General features: G+C 42.9%; 1 protein-coding gene across 19 annotated transcripts in view; it reads left to right on the top strand.

The window, feature by feature from the left end:
* The first annotated feature begins 902 nt into the window (after window positions 1-902).
* CAMK2D (calcium/calmodulin dependent protein kinase II delta) overlaps window positions 903-21,445 on the top strand; it is a 130,655-nt gene continuing 110,112 nt past the window's right edge. For 4 of the 19 annotated variants that reach the window (XM_068153907.1, XM_068153909.1, XM_068153905.1 and 1 more), the window contains exons 1-2: window positions 905-1,214; window positions 2,072-2,166. In XM_068153907.1, the coding sequence (XP_068010008.1) occupies window positions 1,147-1,214; window positions 2,072-2,166 (163 nt within the window). In that variant the 5' untranslated portion in view covers window positions 905-1,146. Of the gene's footprint in view, window positions 1,215-2,071; window positions 2,167-21,445 lie in introns of all 19 variants that reach the window. The other 15 variants (XM_068153911.1, XM_068153899.1, XM_068153897.1 and 12 more) reach the window with 7 other exon arrangements.

Below are 21,445 nucleotides of genomic sequence, written 5' to 3'. Positions count from 1 at the left end.
GGACCCGTGCCTAAGGACACAGTTCTGCGTGACGGAGCTATTTAAGCCATGGCAGTTGGCCGGTGACGAGCGCAGCGCTCCGGCACCGTACGCGTTGTGCCCGCACAGCACAAACAGCGGGTGTCCCTCCCCCGGGAAGAGGCCACACGCTGCGGACCACCTGCAGGAACTCTCAAGGGCCATCACCATGCGCACAGAGACATTCTCACCCCTCGTCAACCAGCCGCTTGTTCCCACGGCAAGGGAGACGAGGGCCGGGGACCCCCCGATGGCCGGGGAGCGCGGCAGCCCCACAGGCACGACCCAGCGCACGCGCCGCCGTGACGCCACGGAATGGCATGGGGGGGGTGGGAGGAGGGAACGGGGGCGGGACCGGACCCCGCCCACGCGCGCACCCTCACCGCCCGCCCCCTCCCTCCCGGCCGCGCGCTCCCGCGCGCACTCGCGAGGGCCACCACCGCGCGCCCCCGCCCCTCATCCCCGGGCGGGCGGTTGGTGACGTCAGGCGGTCGCTGAGGAACGGGTCGCAGGTGCATCCGTTCCCTCGGGGCGAGCGGCGCCGGCTGCCAGCGCCTGCCGCCGCCGGCCCCCTGCACGGTACCCTCCGCTCCTCGCTGCAGCGCAGGTTCCCCGAACGCAGTGTGAGAGTCCCCTTGCTACATGTCCCGGACGGGCGGGGTGGAGGGAAAAGAGAGAGAGAGGGAGCCGCGACGGGGCGGCCGCGGCTGGCGTCGCTAGAGGGAGGCACGGCACCGGGAGACGGGGCAGAGGCGCGGCGGCCCCGCTGGCCCGGCAGTCGCCGCGGGGGGGAGCGGAAGACGAAGGCACCCCTAGGTCGGCGGCACCCCTCGCCCCGGTTTTGCTTTCCCTTTCGGCACCACCTCCCCCGACTTGAGGGAGAGGCGTGCGTTTATTTATTTATTTATTTCTCTCAAGGGCGGGGGGAGAGCGGAGACCTGCGCGGGGAGGACGTGCCAGCTGGCGGAGAGGAGGGCGCGGAGGCAGCCCCGTCACGAGAGGAGGCGGCGGCGGCGGGGAGGAGGAGGAGGAGAAGCCGGCGAGAAGCCTCGCCTCGCCTCACAGCCCCTCCGCCGTCACCGCCTCGCTGTCCCTGGCCGCCGGAGGTACCGGCGGCCGCCCGTCCTCATGATGGCCTCAACTACCACCTGCACCCGGTTCACCGACGAGTACCAGCTCTTCGAGGAGCTCGGGAAGTAAGTACGGGGACAGCCGGGCATGCACTGGTGCGGAGCAGCCGGCTCGGGGCTGGGGAACCGGCGTTGCCGAGGCGGTGTGCGGGGGGAAGGCAGCGCTGGCTATCGGGGTCGGTGCGTGAACCCCGCTGAGGGGGTGCCGCGACTGGGCGCCGCCTTACAGGTGCTAGAAGCCCGGCGGTAGCCGTGCAATCCCCCACACCTGGGCGTCATTTGTGGGGGGAGGGCTCGAGCTTCGCACCCGCCGGCCACCGCGGGGGGACGCGGCCGCGGGGCGCTGGGCGGCTCTGGGCGGGCGGCCTCGCGGCACGGGCGGTGCAGGAGCTGCCCTGTGGCCGATGATTATTAATCAGTTATTGTTACTCTATCTGTGGGGGCAGGGCTGGGGGGCTCGCGCCTGGCAGGGCCGTCGGTGGCCGTTGGGCAGGGCGGGGAGCATCGCCCCCCAGCGGCGGGGCGGGAAGCGTGGGAAGCCGGGGCCGGTGGCTCTCGGCCCCCATCGCCATGTTGGCAGCGCGCCGGGGCCACCGTGTCACCGGAGTGGGGGGACGGGGCCACCGCTGCTCGGTTCCCGTGGTGTGGTGCCGATATTGGTGTGGTGAAAATGTCCCCTCCCTCCGCCCTGCCGCCAGCGGTTACGGGCGGGGATGGGTTCGTGGCGTGAGCCCTGAGCAGAGTTTGCTGTTCTGGTGAATGAAATCAGTGGTGAGCGGCACTCTGAAAATCCTCTATTTTGTTCTTCTTAATTCTACCGATATCACGCCCCTGCCTGAAACCCCTTCAAACCCTGGCGGCCACGGGGATGGCGGGGAACTCTCTCCGTCGGGCTGACAGTTGGTCCGCTTCTTGGTTTGCAGAGGGGCGTTCTCCGTCGTGAGGAGGTGCATGAAAATCACCACAGGACAAGAGTATGCTGCCAAAATTATCAACACTAAAAAGCTTTCGGCCAGGGGTGCGTATATTTAAACCTGTGTTTGTGGTGCCTCCTCCCAGCTTTTTATGTTCTTGTGGTAAGCTGTAAAAAATGAATCCTGATAGACAAATGATTCTTAATTCAATACATTTCTTCATGTGTATATATATATTATTTTTGTTTAAATTTCCTTGGGTTTTCTTAGTTGGGGGTTGTTTTCATTTCTTTGAGGCTTATTTTTTTTCTCTGTAAGTATTTCATGGATTGCCTGTGTGGAGGTCTGAGGTTGCTGTAAAGCATTTCAAGAAAAGAGGTGGAAATAGTAAAACAATTTCATATCATTCAGCCTCTTCATTTTTGTATCTAAACAAGTTTGAATATCAGCATTTTGCAAGCCTTTTTTTTTTTTGGGGGGGGGGGGGGGGGGATTGGGAAATGACAAGTTTCCATCACAGCTCTTATTTTAAGTACAGCTTTGCAGAGTTGTGTGTTTCCATTGCATTTAAAACATCAGCATCAAGGTCTTTCTGACAATGCACGAGAGAAAGTGTGCTTCTACCTCAAAGTAAACTTTGGCAGGAGAAGAAAATTATGCTAAAGAGGAAAATTACCATTTTAGGCACTAACCATTTGTGCAGCCAGTCATTCCATTCAGGCATGAGCTGTTTCATTGTTGCAACCCAACCCTAACACCTGCTCTACAGTTTGTTTATCCTCTTGGCGTGGTGTGTCTATTTCCTAGATACTTTGAGTCAATGGATGTGTCTTTTTGATACATATAAGGTAAATAAAAACATGCTGGGGTGTTGCTGTTGTGGAAAGCAAGCCTTACTGGTGGTACATCAAATCCAAGTCAGTGTCACGGTGGGTTATGGCATTATGGATTATCGTCCCTTAACCTTATCTGTGTTTTGGTAAAGAGCATGGAGGTGAATAAGCAAACAGAGTGTAAACCTTTTGACACACAGGAGTCACTGCAGGCAAACAGCAGTTTGGATTCATTCATTGCATTTAAACAAAACATCAGGTTGGATATTATGTCGTAGTCTGGTAACAAGCTGCTCTCTGATGCAGATCTTCCAGCATCATGTCAGTACTCTTTCTTTTCAACTGATCAAAGTCATGTGAAGACTTACTTTTTATCATTGCTGATTTTTAGTCTTTATGCTCTCCTGGCAAGATTTGTTATCCTTTTACTTTTCAAAAGGTACTTAAAATACTCTTCTGTAGAGTTATGGATCTAAAGGAAGACAGGTGAAGAAAAGAGTAATACTTGAGAGAAAATATTTTCACAAGTTTGCTTAAAACAGATCTGGGTGGTTTTTATTCTTAGCACAATGATGTGATCTGTTGAATTTTGATGCTTAAAATAAGCTGCCACATTCTCTGATGGTTTATTTCATAGGTGATTTATAGGTCATTCTTAGATCACTGTTTCTTAGATCATTCCATAGATCTAAGTATCTTTCAAAGTGAGAAGCTGTAGCAAGGTCAGCACCAGGTGATGTGCCATGGGTTTTATGTACGATGGGCTAAATCTTGAAGTGCTGGATTGCATGAACAAAAACTGTCTTCCTGAGAAGTCATCATTTGAAAGTACTGTATCTCAAGCTTTAAATTTTGTACTACTTTGACTTTTCAAGCAGGACTGAGTTGGTCCTCAGTGTTGTCCACTGATGAGTGGAAGCATATTTGAGAGGATTGGACCTATACAATGGAATGAGGCAAAATGCTCAGAGAGGTTTTTCTACAGGTTTAGCATGTGAGCCCATGAAGGAAGGGTTGACACTTCAGAGCTGGTCTGTGAAATGTCCTTTCTTAACACATGTGCAATGCCATAAAAGCAGGGAATGTGATTCCACCTCTGTTTTCAGAGATCCCAGAAACATTTGAGTTCTTTTCATTTGCTTGGTTGTTTCCTTCCCTGTGGGTTGTTTTGGCTTTTTGCTTTCTGAAATCTACTAAACGGATTTTGAAGAGCCAGCTTCTTAGAGAAATCTTCAGATTCTTATTAGGTAGCTCTTCAATTGCAGAGAGGTGCCATTTAATTGCACTTGTGGTATAAAAACTAAGCATTAAGAAGCCTCAAACTGTGATGCTTTCTCCTGGCTGATCATAGGTGTGCAGCTGATAACTAACATACTGTTTTCAAAATCTAAATTGCAGGTTTCCTTCTGCTCACAGCTGAACTGCTTTATGATGAAGAAGCAGTTCACTTCTCTGTGTTTCATACTTCTTCCTTGAAATACCAATTCTAATGTAGATCTGAAGGACTGTTCAGTGGGTCGGCTTCAAGTGTGAGCAGAGTTAAGAGGTTCCTGTCTCGGAAATGTGTCCTCCTTATACAGCGCCTGGCTCTCTGCAAGTCTTTTAAGGACCATGTTGAATTTGGGTCTTCTTGCGTGCGAGGTTGAAGAGCAGCAGTTTGAATGCATTAATATGGAGGAGTCAAGGCTCTTAAGGCTAAATAAAACCTCCTTAAGGTAGCTTTGAAATTAAAAGTGATTTAGCTGGCTTCAGCCCAGTTGTGACAGTACTTGTCTTTGCATCCCTCCTTCACCTCAACCACAAGTCTCCTTGGAGTTTTATCTGAATCCTTTACTTGAGTAGTACTTCTAAACTAAGGAGCTGATCTGGTCACAGGGTTATGCTGGTGAAGGTGTGTTCTCATCCGTTCCCTTGTATGGTCACAGGGACATTTCAGACTAATAGTGTGTGCGCGGAGGCATGGGCTTTGGTTTGAATTTGGAGTGAAAGGGAAGCTGTGCCCTCTCTTCTAGCAGAAGTAACCTTTGTGCTTTTAAATTGATCATCAGTTGTTCATATCTGTTGTAGGTTTCCTTCTACTCACAGCTGAACTGCTAATTTCCATTTTCTGTCCAAAATGTGATAGAAGCACTTTGAAAGAAGTTATGATTTTAAATACTTGACTTTGTGGCAATTCTCATTCCGCTTACTCTGATTTTATTCATAGAAGTAATAAATGTTTGCAATTTATTTCAAGAGAGAAAAAAAATCCTTCTGCTTATTAGAATAACACACATTATTTTGTTGGACTTGATGCTCTTTGAGGTCTCTTCCAACCTTGGTGATTCTGTGAAGTACACTTAAGCTGCACTTAAGTTCTGAACTTTGCCTTAGTGAATGCCAAGTCAGTTTAAGCGTTAAACTGATACTAGAATATCGACAAGTTTGGTGTCACTAGGGTATGTTCCAGAGAGCTATGCACAATTATGCTGCTGATTTTTGAAAAGGGAGGGAAATGTATCTACAATACTCTCTAAAGTGCATTAGTGAACAGGAAAGAAAACTCAGAACACGGAGAGTGTGTGTTTGCTGTGTGTTTGCTGGTTCTGTATTGTTTCATCTCATGAAGTTTTTGGGATTTTCTTATTAGTGTGAATGTGCTGATTTGGGCTTCTCTGTTGTTTTTCTTGTATTGAAAAGCATCATAGATATAAGTGAACTTCTCTGAGGTGATTTCCCTTTCCACTGTCTGCTACAAATACCGAGTAACATCCTTTTCTTTTTGCCATTATCTGTGCATCTCTTATCTTCTCTTTTGAGAGTCTTCTGGCTTTGATCCAGATGGATTTCATATAAAGAGATCCAACTTTCTTAACAGGTTTGGGTCTTGTTTCCAGGCTTTAAAAACAGAGAATTAAACAAGTGTTTGCTTCTGCAGTCACTCTTGAGAAGATCAATTTCTAATATATTTTCAGTGGGTGTAATTTGTGCCAGTAACTCATAATGATGTCTTCTTCTGTAGTGTCCAAAGACACTTTAATGGCTTCTGTGAGAGAAGGAGGATGTTCCAGTCCATTTTCTAGGGTGCTTTTGTAAGTAGCTGCCTAGACACACCTCTGCCAGCCCTGAGATTGCTGCAGCAGGAATTCCAACATCTTTGTTTATGGGCATACATATTATGGAGAGTAATGTAAGAATGAGCTGGAGGTTATCACTTTTTTGTCAGAAAGCTCTGGCGAGCTTTCAGGGACCAGCCATTCCATTAGCTTCAGTGAGCTTTTGAGCTTTTAAGCCTTGGAGGCTTCACCAGTTATATCTTCCTCCTTATCAGGAAATTTCCCAGGTCTTTGTCAGCATCTTCCTATTCTTCAAAGAGAGCATTTCCTGTGAGCTTGTCACTGCAGTTGCAAGACCTGGCCAGAGGTGACTGGAGCAATTGCACTTCCCTGCAACAAGCTCCACTGGGTGAGGTGGCTGCAAGCCCCACCCTTTTGGAATGGTATTTTAGTGGCATTATTGAGTAATCTCACTGTGGAAAGAGTATCTCAGTGTCTGAAGCTGTCCAACTAGGGCACCTCATGATCCTTAAAGTGATTTAAAATACATTAGGGAGATGAATGAAATGTGAAGCATATAGTGTAGTATATATCAGTGCAGCTTGTGACACAGAGATAAATGTTTTGTTGTGTCACGAGACCAGCGTGTCCTTTAGTCAGGTAGCCAGTGTCAGTCAGTGCCAGATGTTTTACAGGAAGGCAGGCTCTAACAAAGCTTCGTGTAATCCATAGAGGAGAACATAATTCTTCCTAATTCCTGTAGCTAAAGATGTTAATCTCTGAAGCACACATTTACCTGGGCAAGTTTCTTATAACATGTATTTTGTATGCTAATTTCTGTTCTTATGCACACATGAACTTGTTGATGTTGTGATCTAACATGAATATATTTGCATTTTTATCCCCAAGAATTTAATTGCATATCACTGTAATTTAGCAGGCTGTTGGCTCTCTTAAAATTGAGTCCATTTAGTAAGCTCAGAGTCGTAGAGAGCGTTTGTAGGAGCGTTACTTAAAAAACCCAGCAAGCTATAAGGTTTTTGGTTAGGTATTCTCTTTGGAAGGTTGGAAGCCTTTGTTATGTTTTGGTTTTAGTGAAAATCTGAAGAGCTTTCAAATGCCAGTGGGAATGAGGGCTTTGAAACTCATTATGATGTGTTTGTTGGTAGTAATTTATTCTGACAGTTTAAACTAGATTTGAGATGAATTTTCCTGGCAGTTCATAGTTAAATTATCCATAGCAAATACATGAGTTTTTCTTTGCAAAGGATTTATTTTCTCTCTCCGTTGTGACTGAAAAGAAACACTCTGCAGCTCATACACTGATGGGTCTTAAACACATTGCATCAGAGTTTGAAGATGCTTGTATTGCTCTTGTAACCATTAAAGTTCATTGCTGGTGTTCTTACTGGGAGGAGTGTGCTGGAAAAAGGCAAAGGTGTAGTGCATACTTTTATCCTATTTCCACATGGAGGATGGCACAGAAGGAATTGTAGTGTACTCTGCTGTGCTTCTTGTCACACGCTTCTCAGAAGTGTCCTTGATGTGCAGCTTCACACTCTCTAAACCCAGTGCTCACAAGTTATCCTGAAAGTTGGAGTTTGGGGAGGTGTGGCTATTGATTGCAGTTGAGATGTGACTCTGATCCAGTGCGTGAAACAGACTGGAGGAGGCGTGGAGAATTCAAGAGGTGTTTGCATCATCTGTCATCTCAGTTTGACCACGCTCTGTGGGGTGTGGGTGTGGGGGTGCTACATGAGAGAATTTTCTGTCCAAATTTGAAGATTGTTACGCCCGCCCAAAATTATAAATGAGTTGAATTAGTCTCTTTTGGGAGCTTCCTGTTTTCTCTCATGTTCACCACTGCTTCAGCCTGGACCCTTTCAGCTTTCGGATCTCTTCCTCCAAAATGTTAACCACAAAGGGATTTTGGGGAACTTACCTGGCTACTGCTTTCCTGATACTTCCTGTCACTGATGTGTGCTTCTACTTGTGTGCCTGTTCACTCACTGCAAACTAAGCACTTAACTGCACGTGTGAACAGCTCAGCTTTCTGAATGTCTTCTCTTGGGAGAGCTGGACACGAGGAAAGTACAATTGAAATACCCTTACTCAGCTTCTGCATCTCTAATCTGGTACTGAAATGTAGATTGTGTTCTTTTCATCCTGGTCTGAGAGAAGCTGTGTCCCCTGGTCATGTTTTACTGCTCTCTTCAAATCCTACTTCCCAATGAAAGCTTTTGGCCAAATATGAAAGCAAGGAAATAAGCACAATGGCAAAGAGTTATCATTTGTTGTAGGTTGGTTCTGTCTGCAAATAATACTGTATATAGAAAACACAGGGCTGTGGCCACTGCCATCTGAAACCACAGGTCAGCTGAGGTCATTAAGTGACATGCACCTCTCCTTGCTGACAGCCAAGTAGAAATCTTCCTGGAAGAACTGAGACTGAATTGCTGAGGGTTTGTTTTGAACCTAACTTCAAAATCTCTCTTTTAGTCTAACACCATCATTGAATAAAAATGATAGTAAAATGTGAAAGTCCTACATTATGTAGGGAAGTCCTCCTCTATGCTTGTCCAAATGCTACAAAATATTTATTCACTTTCTGTGGTTATGATTAGTGGTATGTGGAGTCATCTCTGCTTTTATTTGCAATTTTAGATTCCAAGGTGTGAGTTTGGGTTTTAGGCTTTTTTGACCATTTTGACTCTTACTTGGGGAAAAAAAAAGGAGAATGCTTTATTATCTTCTTTCCTTGCTTAACTGGGAAGTGCCTGGTCTGAGAGATTAAAATAAGTTAGCTAAATGTTTTACTTTACAAAGGTAAATACTGCCATAACAGTGTTTTTCATGTATCTGTCCTTCATTTGACCTCCTCAGAAATGTAGGCCAGGGTGTTTCATACGTCAGGATCCAGCTTCCTCTTTCATATACATTTATTGTGTAATGCTTTGTGAGGATATTGTGGGGATTTTTAAAAGATTATATGAGAAACATAACTTCCTCTGTTCATTGGGAAGGATTAATAGAGAGCAAACCCCTAACTTGAAGATGGTGGCTCTTTTTGTTTTATTCCTTATTAAAAATAATTGTGCCTTGAATCTGCAGAAACATCTGCTATGCTTTGGAGAGCCACAGAAATCCAATCTGTCTGTTTATTCCCTGTACGTACTGAGCTCTGTGTAAATCTGTGTGTGCATGTTCGAGCAAACTCCTCCTCTGTTTAATCCTAGTATTAGCAGAAGTGGAGAAATGTAGTATTTCCTTTCAGGAGAGACAGTTGTGCTGTTGCCCAGTGTTGTTTTCTAGATTGCTGTCAGTTGTTGTGAAATGAATTGAGTTGTAGTCGTTTGAATTAGAGAGCTTGGTTTAAAGCTTTGCAGCCGCCTTAATTTCTGCAGCATCTGACTGGAAGCTGCTGGCTATGTTCTGCTGAACTGAGTTTCTGTAATTCTCTTGAACCTGGTGCCGCTGGATAGAAGCACTAGCTAGAGCTGAGAGGCGAAACAGCTGGGGAGGGGGAACTTTGGCCAATTTGCAAATACGCCTTATCCCTGATTTAGCTTTTATTCTAATCCAGGGCCTCTTTACTAGAAATTGAGAAGCATTAATTATTCTACAGCATATATTTATTTTGTGTAATTAGGTTGTTACATCTAGGGAATGATAGTTAATGTGCTGAGTAAGCTACTGCAGAGAAGTCTGTGCACCTGTTGGTTTAAGTTGGTAGAGAGGAACTTAGAAGCTACCTCAAATCACCAGGTAGACAATCGCGTGCATTCCCGACCTCTTCTAAGTAGCAAGTATATCATGGGAAACTTGGAGAAGAACACATGCAGGCTTCATTTAATAATCAACCCCCCAAACCTCTCAAAGTAACAAACCAGGTTTTATTTACCAATGGAAATGTGATGCTGTGGATATTTGTTGATCAAGATGAAACCTTCTGTTTTTTGATGGGAGACCTTTTTGATTTGAACCTTTAACCAAGAAGTTAGCCACTGCTACAACAGCTTAACATCTTGGGGATGCTTTCCAAGAGAACTGTCTGGCATCCATAAATCCATAATTAATTTCTGTTTTGGCGGTCATATTCACCTTGAATGCAGAGCTGCTTGTTGAAAGAGCTCGCTGAATGGTCATATGGCTTCTTCTGCTCAGTTACAGCCAGATCAGTCAGTTGGGTTTTCAGCTAGGCAGCCTCTCCCCGTGTCTGAAATGTGCTGTGTAGGGAATTGATTATTTTTATTGTGCATCAGATTTGACTCTGCCAGCATACAATTGGCAGCACTGTGGAAAGCATGGCTGTGGTTACATTCCATTGATGAAAAACTTTACCCAAACCCATCTTTAATCATCTTTAGCCCTTCCAAACAACTCGTCCAACCCTGTGGTCTCCAGCTGGCAGCTCTCCTTACCTGTCAAACACTTAATTGATTTGTATGAGGTTGTGAGGAGTGCCCTGGCTCACGTGGCAGGCAGCGTTCTTCCACAGGCTCTTCCTTCCCCGTGCTGCAGTGAGGAGTGTACCTTGCCCAGCAAGGAGGATTAACAAACTTCCATGGAGTGAAGAGAGTGACATGCCTCTCCTGCAAAGTTTCATCATCTCTGCACATGAGAGGACAAGAAACATATACTCAAAACTTGTACTTGTGGCAAGCAATCTACTACATGTGCTTTCAGAACTTTGTTCCTAATTTAATTATAGTCAGGAGCTGCTTACTTGTAAATTTTCCGCCATGTGAATGCAAGTGTTGCAGCAACAGTCACGTTGCATATTCATGTTGCTGCATGAACAGATGGGGTTCCTACATAATATCCATATTTGACAATCTGATGGGATTTGCCAAGCCTAAGCTTTCATTTAAATTTTAACCTCTTGGAGAGATAGGTTTTTGATTTAATCAGTCAAGGGAGGCCTTGAAGTTATTCATGTTGCATTGCAGATTCAAGCTAGTGCTCAGGAATGATTTTGGCTTGAGAGACTTCTTGTAGGCATGGTTTTAATAGGTTGTTGCTCATTAGAATAGAGTCACCAAATTCAAAGATTTCTCTTGAAACTATTCATTTGACTGATTTGTTCTTATCCTTCAGGTAAGTGAAGTTGTATATTCAGTTAAAATGCAGTGTAACATGGACAGAGTTCTATTGCTGTGATGCTGGCCTTCAGGGAGGATTTTGTAGGGCAGATGACTTTCAGTTTCCCTTGGGGCAGCTTCAGTTTGGATATTAAAGCTCGTGTAAAGACTTGTTTTGCACCTTTTTGATAGAAAGATCTTACAAATATTGTGTCTCCAATATGCAAGTAAATTTCAGGACAGAAAACAACCTTTGAAACCTAGATTAGTTCTTTATGAAACACTATAGCTGTGAAAATATAAAGCTGACCTTAGTGCTCTGTATACCCCATATCCTGCTTCTTATCTAGCTCAGGTGTAAGATTGATTGCTTAGTGTTTGTTTTTTTTTATGCAACATGGACAGCTATGGAATTGTGGTTAGTCTTGCAGTGATAAATGCTCATGGGACTAAGTGCCCTGCTGATAGTGCCATAAAATTCCCCTTTGCAGTGGTTTTTAGTTTCACGACCTCAAAAAGAGGAGGGAAGAAAGAAAAGGATTTTTCTGTGTCTTTCCCATATTACTCTTGTTGATAGTCATCATCATTTATAGTCAGTAAATTTTAGCATGTTAGAAACATTTTTAGTTACTCACTCATTCAATTAAAGCCTTCCAGTGATCTTAATGCTGAAGAAGTGTAAGATTTGTAGGGTGATGTGGTCTGGTGCTGGATGGAAGAGCTTGCAAAACCCAGTGATGGGGGCCTATTGCTCTTCATAATCTTTCATAGCTGTTGTGTTTTGGGGAGGAAGGAAGAAGGAGGTAGCCACTGGTATAGTGTGCTGTGTTTGTGTGTTTGCCACATGCACGTGTTTGGTGCAGAAATAAATCCAGGAGATCTTGGCAGAGCCTGTGTGTACCCAGCCAGTTTGTTTGCTAAGGGAAAATGCTTCATGGTAAAAGACCTATTAAATAATTTTACTTGTAATGAGGGCAGGAATTGGTGTCTTTAAGTTTTTGTTTATTTGTGGCTAACATGATTTATTTATCTAAATTAAGTAATAAATTGCTTTCAATGCCATGTTAATCAAAACATATTCTCTAATGAGATTAATTTTCCCTGAGTAGAAGCTTATGTGTGGTCCACCTCCCCTTCTAGCAGAGGTGTGTTAATAATACAGATGTTTTGGGGACCATATCAGTGACACAAAACCTTGCATGCTGATGGTGGTAGGCTCAGCATATTGTAGAAATGGGCTTAGGAGACCTGAATGAAGGGAACAAGGGCTTGTAAATTAGATGTATGTGAAATCTATACCAGGTGATTATTTTAAGTCTCAAACTCAAGAGGTTTAATATTCCATCCACATTTTTCAAATTAATTTTAATTTAGTCACACAATTGTTATCTCTCAACAAAGTTCATATTCCTTGAAAAAAACATGTCCTTCTTCCTTTAAATAGAATTGATTCCCCTCTGTCCCCTTTAAACAGGATTGCTTCTCAGCTGTCTTCTTGCTTAGGTAGTTTTGAATGGTAGGGATTGGCCATTCACCAGTACTCCGTGAAAGCAAAGTTTACAGGTAGGTTGGTTTCTTGTGGGGTTGGTTTGTTTGTTTTCCTAGTGATCTGTTTTTGGTTTTCCTCTTTCATGTAACAGCTTCAGTTTAGCTAAAACTCCTAGCTTCCCCTTTCAAATCACATTTATTCATTATCCACTGTCATGTTTTGCAGGATAAGAGAACATTGGAGCATCTGTCACCTGGGGTTGGCCTTAGGTGAAACATGGGAAATAAAATTCAAGCATATCCAAGGCAAAGTCGAGTCCTTCAACAGAGCAAACAATCTCATTCAGTAATCAACCCCTTAAAATTAATGGGGGAGGTGAGGGGCTTGGTTAGTTTATGCTATACTGAAGATACAATTTAGTTCTACACTCCTAGAAATTTTTTCACGTGTAGATCCAAAATGTATTCATGGACAGTGTTTGTGGTCTGTTCCTAGGTTGTCCTTCAGAGAGGTCTTTATCAAGGCTGATCTTGTTTCTATTTCTTTTGTTTGTTTGTTTGCTTTGTTTAGCAGCCACCTTCCTTTTAGCTTCCTCCTGTATGACAGACTTGCCATTAAATGGCTATCCTGTATATATGCTCTAAGCTAATTTGTGTGTATGTGTGTGTGCCTGGAGAGAATCCACAGAGTAATGTTTTAGAGGACTTGCTGTACCTAACCAGTAACTGATACACGTAGATGCTTGCTTTCTTCTTCTGTCTTCTTGTACAGTTTCTCAAGACCATGCATGTTAAAGACCTAAGTCTAAAGCCAGTTCTTTCCATCATAAGCATATTGTTCAGTTTAACATCGTAGCTTTCCACCATCCTGCCATTGCTCTCACCTCTACACGAGGTCGAGTGGAAACTGCTGTGCAAATAGCTCCACGAAATGAAGCTAAATTAGAAAGAGTTTCTGTTGAGCATTGACTTTTGTTTCTGCAAACACAGATGCTCATCCATTCAGCAAAATAGCTAAAAAAAGAAAACTGAGCAAATGGGCTTCCAACCTCTTAGTTCATTGTTTGTTTAAAGAAAAGTTGTGTTGAGTCACACACTAAATAAACTGAAACATTTTCACAATGTTGCTGGTTGTTGTTGGCTGATTCAGTCAAGAAGGGTCCACTCCCTTATGTTTTCTTGAAAACCCCTTTGTAGACAGCTGTTGTTTCATAAAGCTGTCATAAAGGTAGTGGACAGCAGAATTTTCCTGGCCAAGGAAAATGTGCAAGCTTCCAGTTCTATGAATTGAGCTGTGTGTAGTTCTTTTGGCTAGTTTGTGTTCATAGCATTTTGTGAGGAAATCTGGGCAGTTTCCAGTGAACATCTTGGTATGAGGAGTTGTGTTAGAGGACTCTGCTGCTTGTCTCAGTTAAGCATGCTGATGCTCCCAATAGAGCTTTCCCTGTGAGAGACCATGGTGAGTGAGGTTCCCTGAGCTTTTTGTGAGCACTTGATACCTGTACAATTCCATAGTAAATCTTCTGGAAGTAAGGGCTAGATAGATGAGTTTAAAGTTTTTAATTCTGTGAACATGTCTCTTTGGAAGAGAAAAGTTCATTATAAGTGTATCAAGTCTCTACAAGCTGATGTTGAAAATGAGGTGTTTTTACAGAAGTCAGCAGTGGTGGTGTATTTAGCAATGCAGGTAGATGTGAGAGCAGAGGGAATTTGGCTAACAAGTGTAAGCATTCACAAGATCAGTACCTGGAGTTGAATCTGTTTACTTTCCTAGACAGAAAACAGGTTATTTGTAATTAAAAACTATAGGAAGCAGGTTTTAAAACAAACAAAGCAAGCCTTAATAGTAAACCAGAGAGCATCACATAAAAGGTTATGCCAAGCTGCATGTGGATTTCATTTTAAATTTGAGGAGTTATTTTTGTAGATGTGGGAGGCACCTATTTAAATGAATAGAGTATTAAGCTTCCTTGCTCTTGTAAATATTTAGGTTGATTGACAGATTGAACTTTCTAAAGTAGAAGTGTTTTGATAATTTGTTGAGATTCTCCCTGTTCTGGATCATCCTTATTTAGGAGATCGCTACGCAGAGTGATGCTCCCTTGTAGGGCATTTTAGAAGCTGCGAGTCATAGTTCTACAGAAAGGGGAGAAAATGGGGAAGGACTTCTCAGGATCTCAGGGAGTGATAGGACTAGGGGGAATGGAATGAAGCTAGAGGTGGGGAGATTCAGGCTGGATGTGAGGAGGAGGTTCTTCACCATGAGAGTGGTGAGACCCTGGAATGGGTTGTCCAGGGAGGTGGTCGAGGCCCCGTCCCTGGGGGTGTTTAAGAGCAGGCTGGATGACGCTCTGGCCAGGCTGATCTAGTGTGGGGTGTCCCTGCCCATGGCAGGGGGGTTGGAACTAGATGATCCTTGTGGTCCCTTGGAACCCTGAATGAAACTATGAAACTATAATAGCTTGCTTCTAGTATTGAAATACAGACAAGGCATGAGACAAGTCTATGGTAATTCAGAATTAGCACTGGCTCCTTTAGTAAACAGTAGAATGTTACAGTCATACAAAGCCAGTACTAGTATAATCACCTCAACTGCAAAAGTCAGTTGAATTGGGTGACCTTTACATCTCTTAAATACTCAGCAGACTATGAAGGAACCATCAAAGAAACTGTATATAGAATTGGTCTGAGAACCTCAGTGGATTATGTTTAAGCTATTGTGCTTTATTTTGCAACTGTGACAGACTTAACTGCATACAGCTGGGAAATTCCACTCGTGGGCAATAATTTTCTTCAACTACTGTAACTTGATCATGTTTAGTCTAGAATCTGTATCCTTAGCAACTTCTGGTGAGATAATAGAGGGATATGGACAGTTTCAGAGTCTGTATACTATTCACATCCTCTTCATGCACACTTATTCCACCACTTTTGTTTGTTAAGGTATTAAATAGCTCCTGGTTTGAAAACCATTGTTCTCATACCTTATGTTTGAGGTTTATAGCATGGGCATCTGAGTTTGGCATGTGTGGGTTTGGAGGTGTTTTTGGTTCTTTACTGGGCTTTGTGTTTGGGTTTTGTTGTGTTTTCTTTTGTTTTATTTTGCTTGGGGGTTTGTTTGTTTTTTTGTTGTTTGGTTTTCAATGGTTAGATCCTATCTCTATGAGATGGGGCTGTTTTAACCGTGTTGCAAGCTAATCTGATTACTTGAAACACTGTCACTTTCCTTTTGCTTAAAATGGGAGTGTTTTCCTTTTCTGTGCTGTGTGGGTAGCTAGTGGAACAAAAGTTCTTGTAGCTAAAATGTTAGACTCCTCTTTGAAAATGCATGCTTGTTTGTGTGGAATGTGCTTGGGTTTGGGATATATTTTATACTTTTTGACCAAATTAATGTATAGCATCTAAGCACTTTAAATGTGCAGTTAGTGCCACAGCACACTGTAAACTTATACCAGAACCCTTCTTGAAACCACACATGTGTTTCTGGGCTTAGATTTGCTGTGATTTTGTTTTATTCAAGTCTGTTCCAATACTGCAAACAGATCTTTAGCCTGTGATAGCGTTTTCTGAAGGTCACTTTTCTTTCAGGGTAGTATTTTACCCATTTCTACCAGAAATCCACTCTGCTATGGTTTTGGTTCAACATTCTGAACTTAGGGTTTAACCTATCTGTAGTGATGTGAAAATAATACATGGATTGCCAGCTGGGAACTCCTGGGGTGCCAGAGGCTATTCTACTTGCATTGTGTGGTTATGAACTACCTTCCAGATAAAGGAGAAGAGGTTCTCCAGAAAAGGAAACATTGGAATGGATAAAAGTTCCCAGGAGAGGAAACTTTATGGTATTTTAAAGGATTAAACATATGGAGGGGAAAAAACCCGGTTATCTTATCTGGAAAGTATGATACTCAGCCTGACTTTTGCTGGTAGTTTTACCTTTTCAAGAAGCAAAGTGTCCTGACATCCCATTCTTTCATTCTGCCATGAGAGCTAAAGAAAAAGTGTCTGCTGCTAATGGACTATTCAGTAGTAAGCTGATAAAGGTTTAGCTTGAATGATCTCCCAGCAAAGTATAAAGCAGAATAAGATGTTGCAATATAGTTCACTTTTAATGGTGTGTTTACAGTGATGCTTTTACCTTGTTAGTATGGGAAGATTCTTCATATTTTCATAAGACTGTCTATGAAGCAGATGAATAAAATGATCTGCCACTTCAGCCTGTTTCCCATTAAAGCAGTGGATATTCTGTTGTGGATTGTTGAGTGACAAGCACTGCAAATGCACTTGAAGTTTTCCTTAACAGCTAAGCTTCTGTGCCTCATAGGAAAATGAAAGGCTGTGCAGGAGTGAGCAATGTTGTCAAACATCAAGTTCTCAGGGTTGGTTTGAGGGCTTGTAATGTTCTTCCTTTAATTGACTTGGAAACTTGCAAAGGGGAAAAGCAATTTTTAAAGATGCTGGGGAAATTTAGCTTCAGGCTTAACTGTGCAGAGGGCTAAATTATTAGTTAGAATTAAGGTTGGAAAAGACCTTTAAGATCACTGAGTCCAACTGTAACCCAACTAGTGTAACCACTCAACTTTATCCTGAAGTTCTACTTCTACAGGCTTCTTGAACCCCCCCAGGGGTGGTGACTCCACCACCTTGCTGGGCAGCCCGTTCCAATGCATCACCACTCTCTCAGTAAGAAGTCTTTCTTAATATCCAACCTAAATCTCCCCTAGTGCAACTTAAACCCATTTCCTCTTGCTGTATTGCCAGCTGCTTGGGAGAAGAGACCAACACCAGCCTCACTCTAACCTCCTTTCAGGTAGCTGTAGAGAGCAGTAAGATCTCCCTTAGCCTTTTCTCCTTCAGACTGTACAACCCCAGCTCCCTCAGCCACTCCATGTAGCATGTGCTCTTCGAACCCCTCACCAGTCTTGTTGCTCTTCTCTGAACTCACTCCAGGACTTCCTTGTCTTTCCTGTCTTGTGGCACCCAGAACTGAACACAGTACTCAAGCTGTGGGCTCATCAAGGCCAAGTACAGGGGCACCATCACTTCCCTACTCTTGCTGGGCACTGGTTTTGATATAGGCCAAGATGCCAACATGGTCGCTGCTGGCTCATGTTCAGATGGCTGTCCACCAGCACCCCCAGATTCTTTTCCTCCAGGCTGTTTTCCAGCCTCTCTACCCTATGCTGTAGTATTGCTTGGGGTTGTTGTGACCAAGGTGAAGGACCTGGTCCTTGGTCATGATGCTGCTCTCCATCCTTATCAGAAATCTGAATACCCTGAGGATAATGGTCTGACTATTAAAGACTGAGGCAAAGCAAGCATTAAGTACCTTCAGAATTGGGAGTTAGAAAGCTAAAGTATGCAACAGCTTAGTAAGAACTTCTTTTAATGCTCTAACAGTCATCTATGGCAAAATACCTGAGGAGATTTGGGACCATGTCAAGGTGGAGGTCTGAGAGGAATCCATGTCAAACTCATCTTTATCTTTGCATTATCAGCTTCAGTGTGATCCCCCCAGGTCTGCTGGTGCCAAGGAGTAGAGCAGTGTAATTGTTTCCTGTGATAGCAGGTTTTTTTGCTGCATTTAGCACCAGTGTCATGGCCAACACTTAGTACTGTGTTGGTTTAGTGCTTTGGTGGTGGGCTGTGGTTGATGTCATCACAAGGATACATTATTCCTCCTCCAAAGTGTGTTATTCTGATTTATTATCTCAGCAGAATTAACTTTGAAGAATAACTTGTGGAACTGTTGGATTTATACAGTTGCACAGTGCCAAGGACAGATGGGGAAGCAATGCTATTAAAATGGCAGATGGCTCTCCTGTATCCTCTGCCAAAGATAGTACAATAAAAGACCCAAGTGTTTCCCTTAACTTCTGAATTCTGAGGTTTCTTTTAGGAAATAACATATTATATTTTTTTCACTCTTGTGTATTTCTCCAGTGGTTCCCCTCAAACATCAAGAGCTAAACCAGACAGGAAGCAGAGATTTGCCCTCAGGAGCTTATAAAAATATGTGGTATAAAGAGATGATTTCAGAATTGCCTTTTGTCTTTTGAAACATGAACAAATGATTGAAATTATGTCAGTAATTCTGTTCATGTGTTTGTAATACTGCATCCAGTGTCAAACCAGGCATAGGATTCTGAGGGTGATCATCATCATCTGCTGAATCCAAGGAGGGTTTCAATCAGTTGGAAAGCATGGGTGAAATCTGTGCTGTAACGTTGACAGGTGACAGTGACGTGAAAATGGCAATTCCATTCCTTTCTCTAAACATGTAACTAGCAATTACTTGGACGCTTTTCAGTGTTGGAACGATGTTGCACAGCAAGTAACCACAGAAGTAGCCTGTCTGTGTTACCCCATTAACGCTGGAGCCGATAGGAAAATTGCAGAGTGTGTCAGAAACATTTTGTGTGTGTGTGGCATTGCTGCCACTCATCCAGGCAGTGTTGAGCCAAATCAGGATAACTCAAACTGTTCTGGTTAGTAGAGAATACTCACCAAGTCTGGTAAATGCACTAGGAGAGAATTTCAGAGTCTGGTTAAAACTCCTATTTCATTCTCATTTTACACACAGTGCTAAGTACTAATGGCCTCTATAAGAGGTGTGTCTGACATGAGAACAATTCAGCAAGCAGCCTTGCCAGCTAACCATTTGATTAACCACTTGCTTTTTGCCCTCATTTTTATTCAGATTTGGCACAAGGTATTTAAAGTGACTGTTTGATATTATGACCATGAAACATCCACAGTGTTCTTTAAAGAGTACTTTTTCTGACAATGTTTCTTGTCTGTCGAGGAATAATGTGCGGCTTAACTGGTACAAAATACTTGGTAGAGAAAGGAGCTGTGCTTCTGCCTGGAGGATGTGTTCCTTTTGGCAGTGAGATGTGTGATTGCTGTTAGAGAAGAAGCCATCATGCAGAGATTACCAAATTGAACTCCCCCTAATGAAAGTCTGACACAGGATGCTTGCCATGGTTCCTAGCTTGCAGATCTGCTGCTACAGAGGTGCCACGTGTTCTGCACAAAATAAAGATCTTGTAATGCTTGTTCACCTTTCTCAGTGTCTTTGCATGTTCCTGAAGGGGATTATCTCTGTCTGATAAGCTCCTTAGTTGTCCTGCACAAGCCTGTTCCTTCACAACTATTCACTCAAGGTATTTATAGGTACAGCATTAGCAACCTAGGTCTTCTTAGAGGTCTGCAATAGGTATTTATTTAGGCTTTTACAGGCTCCTTGTGCTGCTGAGGAAATTGACACATAGACTATCTCTATGTGAACATCTTGCAAAATTCAGATGCTATAAAATATTTGCATGAGCAGTGGTCCTGCTGGATTATTTTCACCTCTCTTCCTACATTTCTGTTATACTTGAGACAGAGGTGGCTTGTGAACACAAAGAAAATGCAGCAGGAGAAGAGAGTAGATAGAGAGGATGAGGAACAAGAACATGGATTTTTTTACTTACGCTAGAAAGCTGTGGAAGCTTATTAGCTGCTTCACTTTCGTTGTGATGCTTTGCCATGACACTATGTAATCAACCTTCAAGGTATAGAAAATGTCCTTGTGCTGCACAGAATTACTCACAAGAACACATTCATACTAGGAAGCATATTACAATATGGACAGGCTGTTTTTCTGCTATAGTTGCCTGGTATGTTTATATGTGATCATCTCTTCTGAAGAAGCTCGGTACCTACCAGATGATGCTGTTTGGATGGATGGTAAAAAGCATGTGTAAAAGATAAAAAACAACAACCTCTGAAAATGCTGTTTAACTGGAAAGCAGAAATCATCACTTCAGTTTTCATTGAGTTTTCTCATGTAGTAGCTTAAGGTCATTTTCACATTAAATATTCTGGCTGCTGTTCCTTCCATACTTAAGTGTGCCTGTAAGCTATCATTAGTTACTGCACAGACATACAGATCTTCTGAAGAGGTTCTTCAGCTATTCTGTGCATAAACTGTTCCTAAAGAATTTGCTAAACTATTACTATTAAGTTATTTTTAAGAAGTCTGTCCTAACTGTTCTTACCTTCCTGGCACAATTAGGAAATACATATATGTGTGTATATAAAAATAAGTTACTTTTTTCCCTGAAAGACTTATTTGAAAAGCAGGAATATAAGGAAGGCTTCACTGATGCCACCTAGTAAGTCAACTTGTGCATTTAGGCTTCCCATACATGGTCTCTGTGTGAGCTTTTCACTGTTAAAACAGCAGCCTTGTTCTTGGTTATTTCTCTTGCACTGGCAGAATATGGCAAAAAATGGCTAACGAATTTGGATAGAATAACTCTGCGTGGTTTATACTTGTCAGTGAGGCTAGATATCTCTGGATGAACATCTTGTTAAATTTTGACATGGATAAGACAGAAATGCTTGTTTGGGGATAATTAGGTGAAGCAGAAGCCTTTTCTGAACAAATTGGGAGGTGCAGAGATTAGTGAAGTTGGGAAATTGCAGGATTTTGCTAAGCAAAATCTGCACTCAGAAAACTGTTCAGGACTATGTCAAATCAGAAGAAGTCGTCCATATTTCAACCTGATCCAAATCCTTGGGTGGCATCCCAGTCCTTTTGATACGTGAGTTGTCTCCATTGAGTCCAGGCCTGAAATACTTGCTCTTCAGTGTTTTTCTCCTGGTGGTGTTTTCCCTTTGAATCTTCACTATTTTATTTCACTCTTAGGTTTATCTACTGTATAGCAGTAATTACAGTCAGTTCTTTCAGGTTTTTCTGCTGCATTTATGTTTGGTTTTTCTTCAGCTGCTGATTTCAACTTCCTTTTAAGATTTAGCAGTGAAAGCCGAACGTAGCCTTTTTGTGAACATCCTTTTGAGAGCATTCTGATGTGCTGAAGCTTTAGTTCACAAATAATTAGATAGTAGCTGCATGAATGTACAATGTTTAATTGCCATCAGAACACACATTTTACT

The sequence above is a fragment of the Melanerpes formicivorus genome, unplaced genomic scaffold, assembly GCF_026170545.1.
Source record: "Melanerpes formicivorus ecotype bairdi unplaced genomic scaffold, bMelFor1.0.p_v2 SCAF_27, whole genome shotgun sequence".
Taxonomy (NCBI): domain Eukaryota; kingdom Metazoa; phylum Chordata; class Aves; order Piciformes; family Picidae; genus Melanerpes; species Melanerpes formicivorus.
The sequence above is the reverse complement of the archived record's forward strand: the minus strand, read 5'-3'. Positions and strand labels throughout refer to the sequence as shown.